This window comes from Fukomys damarensis, unplaced genomic scaffold, assembly GCF_012274545.1.
Source record: "Fukomys damarensis isolate Sample0158 unplaced genomic scaffold, DMR_v1.0_HiC HiC_scaffold_1, whole genome shotgun sequence".
In the NCBI taxonomy this organism is placed as follows: domain Eukaryota; kingdom Metazoa; phylum Chordata; class Mammalia; order Rodentia; family Bathyergidae; genus Fukomys; species Fukomys damarensis.
In genome coordinates, this window is record NW_022900913.1 from 57148177 (window position 1) to 57160154 (window position 11978).

General features: G+C 43.5%; 1 protein-coding gene across 1 annotated transcript; it reads right to left on the minus strand.

The window, feature by feature from the left end:
- Positions 1-3197: 3197 nt before the first annotated feature.
- On the minus strand, positions 3198-11549 carry Enc1 (ectodermal-neural cortex 1). The gene is made up of 3 exons (XM_010635166.3): positions 11477-11549; positions 9526-11341; positions 3198-5504 (listed from the first exon to the last, which is right to left on the minus strand). Exons 1-2 carry the CDS (start codon positions 11541-11543, stop codon positions 9558-9560), a joined length of 1851 nt encoding a protein of 616 aa, XP_010633468.2. The 5' UTR covers positions 11544-11549; the 3' UTR covers positions 3198-5504; positions 9526-9557.
- Positions 11550-11978: the final 429 nt, after the last annotated feature.

Consider the following 11978-nt stretch of genomic DNA (forward strand, 5'->3'; position numbering starts at 1 on the left):
AAGTTCATTTCACCCAGCTCTTCCCCTTCTAGGCTTCATGAAAGAATTAAAGATATATTACAGTGATGCATACCCATGCTTATAGCAGCACAATTCATAATGGCTAAAGCTTCAAAGCTGCCTATATGTCCATCAACAGATGAATGGATAAAGAAAATGTGGTATTTATATGCAATGGAGTACAACTTTCTCATGAAGGATAAAGGAGTCATCCATAGGAAAATGGATGCACCTTGAGACCCTAATGTTAAATGAAATACCACATGGTTTTTCTTATATGAAAAAAGGAGAATGTAAATAAAGAACAAAATAAAAGATAGATAATAGGAAATAGGGAGATAGATCTTTTGTGGAAGGGAAAGGGAGCAAGAGCTAGAGGGAGGAGTGAGGTGAGGGAAAGGAGATGAAAAAAGAATTAAGATGTGTTATGTACACGAACCGACTCCCCATGAGAAATGTAATCATTATGTACTGCAAATATGCAATAAAAAAATCAATCACTTTAAGAGGGCCTCTTTTTGGGAATTTATGAGATTGCTGTCTGGTATGGTGACTTTGCAGGTAAATTAAATTAGAAGACGTATAAAAAAAGTGTCAGTGTACAATTCAATAAATTACCAAGTGTAACAAAGATCCAGAGACTCCATTTAAATTCCCTACAAACTTCTCTTTGGAAACCGGTTGTCAAAGAGGAGTTGAGTCTGCACAGATTCCTCTCATTCTTTTCTTCAGTCCTCAGGTCTGTGTAGGCACCCCAGCTGCTGGACTCCTGGGTCATCTCACCAAGACCTGCTGCCAGACCCTAAGGACCCAGGCAGCCCTGCTTCCCAACTGGGCTCCACCTCAACACTCGCCTTGCCACAGTCCTGGGCCTGGAACACAACTCAGGGAACTCACCTAGAAACCCAGCTCCAGTGTACCCTTGGGCAGGTTGATCTCCCCCAATCTTTCTTCATCTGAACACACAGGTCCTAATAGTGCCTGCTCTGGCAGGGCTGCTGGGAGGGTGAATCAGGCCACGGGCATGCGAACCTTCCAGAGTCCCAGGCACAGAGGGAACACTCAGATTTATATTTATGTATTTTTCCCAAGGACAGCTGAAAATTATTTAGGACCTACTATGTGTCAGGGAGGAGCTTGATGCTTTGTCTTAAATTTACTGCATTACTAATGCTGGCTATTTAAGAATATTTGCCCTACTTATTTTACAGACTACGGAACTAAAGCTCAGAGATGTTAAAAAATGTATTTACCTAAATTTGTTGTGAGGGTTCAATGAGAGGTCAATCACATCACATCCTTAGCAATATCCCCACTCTCGGGAGACACTCAGAAAGCCAGGCTGTTCACAATGGCTCTGATTAGCTGCTGTCATAGGTAACCCCATCCAGACCAGTGGATTGTCACTGTAATTGCCCACCTAATGTCTGTCCTTCCTTTCTTCCTAATCAAATCACATGATTGTGTGCAATGCCAATGTGGCCCTATGAAAATACTCCTCTCACCAGCTTCCTTTTTATCTTGGGGAAGTTCATAGGAAGGACCTTGTTCTGATCAACAGTGAAGTCTCCCAAGTGAATCTACTGGGCGAACTATTACTATTCCAAGAAAAGGGAGAGATTCTTTCAGTACATACCTTTTCCCTTTGGGTGCCTGGAAAGCAGAAGTGATGCTATAAGACACAATCACTATCTTGTGAGTAGGACTAATGGCTCAAGCCCAGGATGGAAAAGCAAAAAGAGCTCCAGGCCCCTGACAGCCCTATGGTGGTGCTCTCCCAGCTCTGGCCTGCCAACTTCCAATGGTTTCATCACTGCTGCCAGACTGCTATGACACTCAGCCAAGTCATCCAAAATTGTCTGGGCCAATCTGAATGCCTGAATGAAGGGAAAATGAAGAACTCAAAGTAGCTTCTTAATGTCCCAAATAAAATGTCAAAGAAATTCCAAGAATGAAAGGTCTGCAGTCATCTCTACAGGAATCTTTCTCCACCCTTCAAAGGATTAGCATCAAGGCTTCCTGAGAGTCCAAGTCCCACCCATAGGCTCCCGACTGCCAATTTGACTCTCTCCCCTGTCATTTGGTGTTGTACACATGGTGTCATACACAGAATTCCCATGGGTCATGTACACTGTGCCTTCCCAAAGGCTTGGCCCTGCACCAGCCTCACCCAGTGTGAAACCTCCTGTCAAACCTGAGGCATCTGCTCCAGCATCTTGGTCAAATTCCAAAAGCCGTAATTGCATTCTACTTGTGAGAGAGCCCAGGGTTCTAATTAGGTAGTATTTATTTTCTGGCGAGGAAAGATTATGCCCAACATGGCTCTGCACACTGAAGTACAGGGTCTGACCCAAATGACAGAGGCACAGCTCAGGGTAACAGAGCCGCCGTGAGGGTGCAACAGGCGGCTGCACCTGGCCATGAACGGAGCCAGCCAGGGCAGCTGTCACCTTGGAAGCAGCTAAGTGAGCAGGAGGGGCCACACTTGTTTTCTGTGGCCATTACCAAGAAATAAACTGCAATTTTACTTCCCTTCAATGACTGCTATAGGGGGTCAGTAGATGAATGGGACTGAACTCCAGCCCCTTCTCTTAACAGCTTTCTATCAAATTATAGCCCAAATGAGGAATACCAAAATTAAATTTCTAATCTACAATATGCATCCTAAGTGACTTAGCATTCCAACTTCTGAATGATACATAAATGAGATATTTTGCTCTGATGAAAGAGATATCCTATGGGCTGAAAGTTTTATTTAATGTGCAAGACTTTAATAAATACATGTGACGAAACTGTGAAATAAAGTACATTTAGAAAAATACACAAAATGGCCCCTTCTCATGAAAGGAGGAAGGATCAAATTTTCATTGCCTAAAGTTACACTGCATTCCAATAAAGACCAGACCCCCACACACAATGAAGAGAAAATCTCTAATAATTTATTGACTTTCAGTTTCACATTGTGAAAAAAAAAAATAAGTCTTACAAAACCTCAAAAATGTAGTAGTAGCAAACAAGTACATAGGAACTCGAACATTTTACTAACTTATACAGGGTTTTGTACGTGAATCACATATTCAAGAGCCAAGAGGGGGATATTACGCAGCTCTAATCACTCTTATTCAGACAGGTGTCAAGCCCAGAGAAAGGAAGCTACACAATTATACCAGAAGTGGAAGGCTGCCCTTTGTTATCCGTTTCCATGGCAACCAGCCCACAAAATGAGAAGAACCTTCTCTGTCTTATGCCAAGGTTTTTGTGTGTACCGTGCTGTGAATTGTATCTGCTTCAAAGTGTGGGACGTTTCACAGGGTTCGAATGGTCAAGTAGCAAGCCCAAATGCCTACATCAATTCAAAGATGAGGAGCCCAGAAAGTTCCCCGCAGGCAGGGGGCCCACCCTGTTGGTGGCTCCCTCTGGCTCACACGCAGTAATTAATAGAGGATTCAAGGACAGGCCACAACTTTGAAACAGCTGCAGAAAATTCTTCCTGCTTTCAGATCCATGCAGTGACACATACATCTCTTGACAGATTTGCATCATAAACTAGAGCTCTAACTGCTACAATGTAATGACACAGACTACGTTGCCAGGAGACAATTAGACATTTGCATTGCTTAAAACACATCTAGGTACTCACTGCTCTAAAGTACTGGGATTCTTTTATTCTGACAACTCACTCATTTAATTTGGTCCAACTACAGCCCATTTAGCCACGGCATGGACAGACATGTATGTTGTATTAATGTGGAGGAAAATGTTAAGGATTTATCTGTCATTAGACAATGCAAACACTCACGACATCAAAGGTTGTCAGTCTTGACCCTATTTTCTAAGATACAGCAATGTGAGAAACATGGACAAAAGCAGATCAAGTTGCAAACTCTGGTCTTCCCCAGACAGCTCTGTGGAAGAAAGCACCTACTCGAGCCTAGCACTAATATCTACCACAGCACAGAGTTAGTCAATAAGCACTCCACAGAGCAAAGAATGTATTCACAACTGGTTCCCAACTGGACCAGAAAACCTCTCCCCTAGGCCACTGCTTGCATTTCTTTGGTGTTTTGTGATGAATTGTGTCACTTTTGTATACCAAAGAGTTTTCCCAACATTTACCTAAAGGTGAACTAGAATGTGTCTTATACCAATATGAGTGTTTTCCTAAAGAACTTGCAGCACTTGCTCAATCAGACAGCAAGAACAGAGAACAAGAGAACAAGTCCGGCGAATGTGGTCAGTAAATTAATTTGGATCTGTGACATTTTTACTTCTCCCATCAAGTGTAGTTATGGCAAAGCCTTCTCGTAGGGTAATAAATAGATAAATAAATAAACTTTGGACAACATCTTCTATCTCTGCCCTATATACAGAACTAGTCCATAGGATTTTCCAGGATTTTAGGATATTCTACAAAGAAAAAAAAAACTGTAAAGCGATTTGGTCCTTTCCAAATTTCAGCAGACAAGACTGAAGTTAGGTAACAGGTGGGAAGAAGAGGGCAGAAAGAAGAAGTCTGCTTTCATCCCACCAGCTGTCAGCATGACCACCAGCCCCACAAAACCCTATTACAAGGTGGGCATCTAAGAAAAGTGACCTCCATGGTTTCTGTACCTCTGGGATGTAGGTTTCATTTTCTGTCTTGTATTCTCTCCCTGTCTTGACAATTGAAAAACCCACCCTACCCCCACCCTCCAGTTATACTCCAAATTATAACTCAAGTTTTCATTTTGTGCAGCAAAGCACATCAATAGCTACAGAATGTGCAAAACATACAAACGTTCACACACGTCCATACACGTGAAGACAACCCTAAGCATTGTTTCAGCATGCAGGCATTGAACAATAAATAGCTAAATCTATAACAATTTCTTAACAGCCAAGGGAAAGTTTAAAGTCACTTATAAATAGAAAAGCGTATCTACTACCCAACGTTAACTACAATAATGTCCCCATTGTTCACAGACGTTCCTGGGAGACACAACCCACCCTTTTTGAGATCAGGGAGAGTCCAGCACTCCTCGTTCTTCAGCCAGCCCAGCCAGCGTCCCTCCTGACCCACACGCAGGCTTTGAATCTCCAACAGCAGCTGGTGTGAAGGCTTCAAGCTCACTCCTCAGAGAGAGCTGACAACCATTTCAAATTTTACACATAAATGGTGGAGCCCATGGAAATCAAATGCTCAATGTGGTACAGCAAGGGAAAAGGTCCAGCTTTTCTCTCCCTTTGAGGAGCTGATTAACGCTGACATTAATCCACAATTACAAGACAAGGACTAGATCACAGGTTCATCCATTCATATTTAAACCACGTGCTACTCTTAGGGAAAATCCCACCCCCTCCCTCACCCTTTCCTTCATGTCCACGTGGGACACTGACAAGGTGCAGTGGATGTTACTCAAGGCTTGCAGAAACACTGCTTCTTTTTTCACTTCATTATTCTTGGCCTCTCCAAAGTAGAAATCTCAAATTATCTCACCGAGTGATGGAGGGAGCTAAAACAGAAACTGAAAAAAAAAAAAAAAAAAAGAAGCATGAAGGATTTGTATGATACTACCATTTTAAGATCTTTGTCAGTAGTCACAAAGGTTAAAAAATAATTATATTCTGGACAGACTTAGGCCATATTGCTTCTTTTTGTTGTTATTGTTTTTGGTACCAGGGATCAAACTCAGGTCCATTGCGAGGCGGCAGAACCACTGAATTAAATCCCGGGCCCTAGGCCATACTGCTTCTAAAGATCTAATTGTATGTTCAACAGGAACTATGCAAAGATTATCAGGAAGAACTGAGTAACATAACACACACATACACATATGTACCCATGCAGATGGTGGCCTGACCAAAGACAAAGGTGTCCAAAGCGGGGCTTTACTTCTTTCCTAAACATATATTCAAATTCAAACCTATGTACTGAGATGCATATGCTGCCAACATTTATCAAATTCCTCGTTAAACAGGATCAAGGTGAAATGATCACTATGGGGTCAAAAGGAAGAGATTCCTATGCAAACATTCCGGGCCTATTTACCATAAAGGATTTCAAATTAAATTTATTCACCATATAGAAAGCAGATATAGTAATCCTATATAAATGCATCTCCACTATTCATTATGGCAGAGATCAGCCTCACCTCCTTTCCCATGACCATATACCAGGACTTGACAGAGCAAGGCTGGAGGATTCCCATCAATAGAACCCACCAACCCAAGTGCACACATAAACTCAAGCTACTGCAACTGCCAATCCTGTGCATTTCAGACATTTGGCATTTCTCTGCACTACTCACTCTGTCCATTTATTTACCTCTGATTCCAGACAGGGAAATTTTGCAGAGGGCTTTTAAATACTCAATATGCATATGGCGAGACCCTGTCTCAAAAAACAAAAACAAACAAAAAATACCCTATCTGCTCAGAAAGTGCACTTTCAGGCTGTTTTTGGGATCTGTATCACTAAGCTGTAACCTGTAAGAATAGACAAAAGGAACCCTGAAGGGGCCATTCATTAATTGCACCGAATTCTTCTCACTTTGCTTTTGTGTGTTCAGGATGCTGATTCATTTCCTAGCTGTTTCTTTTGGCCATTTCCCAGAAGTGATTCAAGCCTTCAAGGCATTCCTTAGACTGTGGTGTCATCCCCCACCTCCTCCTCTTGTAACCTGTATATCCACATTAGCCCAAAGAATGTATCTTGTAATAATAATTTCAAGGCACTGCACACTCACACAGAAAGGGAGGGAAAAAAAAACTGAAAGAAAGTGAACAAAGCAAATGAAAGTCTAAGAGCTGTCAGGTTAGGGACATCAGCACCATGAAAATAGACAATAATCAAAGTAATTTCCTTTCTGTCCCTCCCACCCCACTGATGGAGCAGCAGGAGATACAGCAGTTAAAATCTCCTTGGCGGACAGCTTTTCGACCAGGGAAGGTTTCTGTTAGCACTGGATTAAATTGTTTAGCACCTACACTAGAAAAGAGCAGAGGGTTGTGGGCTTCCCCGCTTCAAGGCTGATACCCACAGAGCACTTTGGTCACTCCATCCAGCTTGGATATTTTAGCACTGTCTGGTGTGCAGTAAACTTTAGAAATTTAAACCAACATTCTCGCTGTCAGAAACTGAAAGAGTAGCTTTGATCAGGAGCTCACGATGCCCTTTAAAAGCAGCAACCCTGGCCCTGTCAAATTCAGTTTTATGTGCTGGAGTCTGGCTGGGGGGCAGCAGGGTGAAGAGGATGTTGTTTCACATATAACTCAGCACTTTATTTGCTGTTTCCCAGGGACCGGAAGCCTGTGATTAGGTTCAAATAACCAGGATCGGGTGAATTCAAGCATTTGCCAACATGCTCTGGGCTGAAAAAGGAGGAACCAAAAAACGAAGACTCAAGACAACAAACAGATAATGGTCAAAGAAACCTGATTTTCCCACCACATAAAAGCTACCACCAGGGGCTGGGGATTTAGCTCAGTAGTTCCACCACCTGCCTCCATAAGCACAAGGTCCTGAGTTGGATCCAGCTACCTCCACCGCTAGATCTCTAAGAATGGTCACAATTGAAAAGAGGAAAGAAAACTACAGTACTGAATATATGCCAGGCACAGGGCTAAGTATTTTTACCCAAGTCTGAATTGGGACAGATCTTGGGGCAAGAACACTTCAAACCATTCATTTGACACAGGAGTAGTTGTTTTAGGTCCAGAGAATATAAAATTTAAATCTAGGACCAGAACAAATACCTGTGGTCCCTCCTTTCTCCCTTGGTGTCCTTACCTGGCTCCAAGGAAACCAACTGGTCTGCTAAGTAACCTTTTGGATATACCACCACCATCACTGGCAATTTTTACAGCTCTCCTGTGCAAATACAGTGAGTTCTGGACTAACACCTAATTTAGTGCTGTTAATTGAAGCTCTTCCCTATGAGTTCTTTAAAACTACTTGAGAGTTGAGTCATGCATTCATATCTCAAATGAAATAACCACTTGCAGAGCATTTGTTTATTCAGGATTACTGAGATGCCAGCAAGGCTGCAAAAACCAGTTTGGTGTGGGACACTTCCCAGATCCATCTTCGGACTTTTCTTGTTCCTTTGAAGGAGTTTCATTCCAAAGAAATATTGCATTACTAGGAATTCTGCTAATTTAACAGGCTGGAGGAGATAAACGAAGAATTAAAAAAGCCCAGAAAGATGAAATGTGAAAGTGAAGCTATTTTAATGTTTGTATATGACCTGTAAACAAGAGACAGGGAAAGAAATACTTCAGAAAACAGCCAGAAATTCCCAAGTCATGAACTGGTTTTCACTATAGTTCCTCTGAAATAGTTATTTTTCTTCTCTTAGTATTAAAACAGGCTCATGAGTCACCTGAACAAATTCACAGATTCCATGTGTTCCGTGCTACACTTTACAGGTATGCAGATGATTCTGGGACCAATTCTAAGAGCACTTAGCAACAGCAAAGTAGCCCAGAGCTTTGCCTACACTAAACTTGTAGGCTGATCAATTATTGGAGCCAAGAGTATAATGTACTAAGTGCACAGAAAACCATTATGTACCCAGATATATGACATAGAGCACAACTTTTGTTAGCCCCAACAATAGGGCCAGGCTGGCTGATTAACTCTGAGAGGATGCCTTATAGGGCAGTGGCTCAGTGTATCTGCACATCAAAAGCCTATAATGTAGGTGCAACTTTGTACAAAGACAGATCTAGAATCCCACTTTAAAGTTAATACATGCCCTAAAATGGACTATATTTTGAGGGAAGAAAAATGTGTATCAACTAATAGACTGGAGAGATTTTTGAGCAATACATTTTTAAAGTCTGTTCAGTCCAGAAAGGGTTTTAAGAAGCAAAATTTGAGTATTAACCAAGAATCTCCTGGGATGATACCAATAAAAAGCTCAAGTTTCCCAAGTGGCAGTTCAGCAGAGGCTCAAGTGATGAGAGCCAGGCTGTCTGGGTTGACTTCTTGACAGACTATACCACTTATTAAGCTCTGCAGCCTTGGGCAACTTCCTCAGCCTCCCTAGGCATCAGTTGTTTTCATCTACATAAAAAGGAGTCATAATATCCCCCCGGGGGCAGCTGTGAGGATGGAATGGGATGATCCACCTGCGGCACACAGCACTACCCCAGGCACACAGTCAAGACACACTAGCTGGTACCATCAACAGAGATCAGGGGTTCTCAGACAGGCTGTATATTAGCATCACCAGAAAACCTTAAAAATTACTCATGCTTGGGCCCCACCCAGATCTCATCACAATGAGCAGTTTCTGAAAAGTTTGTTGAGTGATTCTGGGGCTCTGCGATTGTTTTGAGAACCATTAGCTTATGTTACAGGGTTACAGGTATGGTCAACACCAGTCTTCTAAATTCTGTGGGTGCAAGACCTTTTCCTTTTGTTTTTACAAATTTTGTAGTACTTCTGTATAGGTGGTATGGGTCATCCTCGGCTCTATTTTCCTAATTCAAGACCACTAACTTCATTAAACACACTTACATCTCCAGCATAAACTTTCTTACCTCAAGCTTTCTGTCTTTAGAATGGACTGTGTTTAGGAAGGCAGATGTTTCCAGGTGCTGACAAATGCAGTGGGAATCAGTGAGTATGGGACCGTGGTGATGCTGTTCCACGCATCTAAAGTTGGGTCGTAACAGTCCAAAGTCTTACACCGCTGGATACCGAAGTATCCTCCAACCACGTAGAGTTTGTTTCCGGAGGCCACAGCATGACAGCTCATACGCTTTGCCGTCACATCTCCCACCTTGGTCCACTGGTAAGTTTCGCTGTTGAATTTATAAGCAGAGCAGGCAGAGAACTCTGTATCTCCCCCCATAATAAAGATCTGGTTCCCCAGCACAGCTGCTGCTGTATAACGCCAGGGCTGGGGACAGGTGGCAGGTACTGTCCACCTGTTCTCACACTGATCATAACACTGAACCTTGGGGAGCTTGTCATGACTGACACTGGTACCTCCGAAAGCAAACAACTTGAGTTTGGCACTCACTACCGCTGCATTGCTTACGCCCTCTCGAAGTGGGGCCACCATGGTCCATTTGTTGGTTGTGGGGTCATAATGTTCCACTTGCTTTAGAGAGACAGAGGGTGAGGCCGGGAGGCAGCCAGTTGCAGCTGTGTGCCCCCCAACCACATACAGGCAGTGCTTCAGTTCGGCAGAGCCGTGGCCAAACCTGGCTACCAGCATGGGGGCAGCTTTGGACCACTCCTCGTGCAGGGTATCATAGACCCAGACATCTTTTGAGACTCCATTTTCGGACCCCCGGCCCCCAGTAATATATACTTTGCAGCCGATGGCACATGCACTGAACTCTTTTCTTGGGCTTGGAATGTCAGCCTTGGGAATGATTTCTTTGGCCTTCTGGTCTACCAGATACAGCTTGTCACACATGAAAGTCTGTCCTCCCAAGAGAAAGAGGGCATGGCCAGTTTTCCGGGGCCGGGCACAGAGGCTGGTTACCACACCATCATTCTGCAGGATTTTCAGTTTGCACCGGATGGCCTCTTCCACTATCTCCTTACTTTTTCTCTGTTTGGTGATGAGTTCCTCCATGGCCACCTTCTCCATGAGATAGATGGCAGGCAGGAGTGCCAGCCTCACCGTCTGCAACAGTTCTGGGAGGTGGCAGTAGCGCTTCTTCAGATCGTAACTGATCCAGTTAATTGCAGACTCATATACAAGTCTTTCATCCTCCGTCTCCAGCTCTTCACTGGACAGGAGCTGCACAACCATGTCCTGCGGGAGCTGGAGGAAATCTTCGTTCTTCCTAATGGTTTGGAAGTTACTGAGACACATTCTCCAGGACAGCTCATACAGCTTGGTGCACTGGTGTGCATCGGACAGCAGCAGCATACCCAGGCAGTTGGTGGGATGCAGGTTCTTTTCTAGGAATTCTGCACATGCATCCCGGATGTCTTGAAACTCCAGCATGTCGCCAGCTTCCAGTAGCGATTCTGCATTTTCTTCATTAATGATGACCCGGGAGGAGTATGCATAGTCAAGGAGCAGCTCTAAGACTTCTGGGTGGATGGAATTGTCAAAGTTGACTTCACTGTCCTGGCTCTCTTTCAAGCCACCACTGAACATGGCTTCAAAGTAGCGGCTGCACGCAGCCAGCACTGCCCGGTGGCAAGGGAAGGTCCTATTTCCCGCATGGAGGAGGACATCGGTGAAGAGACGCTGCTGCCGTAAAAGGTTCAAATGAGTGAGGACACTGTCGGCATAGGAAGACTTATGAAACAGATAGATGTTAATGGAGCCGCTGCTGGCCCTGGACTTGCGGTTCTCATGCACACTCACTGACATTTTGTTTCCACTCCCTACAGAAACAAAACAAAACAAAACAAGACAAGGCATTGAACACAAGGCTTTTGATGTTCCCAGCAGCCAAACAAAAGCAACACTCATTTTGGACAAAGAAAACAGGATACTTTGTAGTTTGCCCTGCTACTTACTCTTCTGACAAGGGTAATAAGGCCATTCCAAAACAAAGCCGTGACAACCACCTGGAAGCAACCACATTCACTGTACTAACTGGTGATATTAGTACCAAACACTGTAAAAAAAAAAAATGTGCTAAAAGCAGATTCATCTTGGAAAACCTGATTGCCAACTTCCAGGATACTGAAGTCCTTGAGAATGTAAGTCAGCAAAAGCCAAGGGGAGCAGGTCTCACCTCACAGCTCCTTGTGTCAGTCCAGCTGATTCACTGCCCCACCACTTAGAATGCCAAATGCCCTGCTCTCATAACGCCAGGATGGGCACCAGCTTTAATACCCTGTGCTACATAAAGCCATGTGTAAAATAATACCTACTAATTAATTCCTTCAAGAATTCCTTTGGTAAGATCCTAACTCTATATACACAGTAAATGCCCAGGCCTTTATTTAAATTTGAACAGATCATTTCTAACCAAACAGCTCTCACATTACAGACTTCTAAATGGACCCCAGCATA

Bases quoted from the DNA above. Each gene is read 5' to 3' on its own strand.
- Enc1 (XM_010635166.3), bottom strand. From the start codon at position 11,543: ATGTGGTTGCTTCCAGGTGGTTGTCACGGCTTTGTTTTGGAATGGCCT. The intron at 11,342-11,476 runs GTAAGTAGCAGG...TTGTTTCTGTAG, and splicing joins TTATTACCCTTGTCAGAAGA to GGAGTGGAAACAAAATGTCA.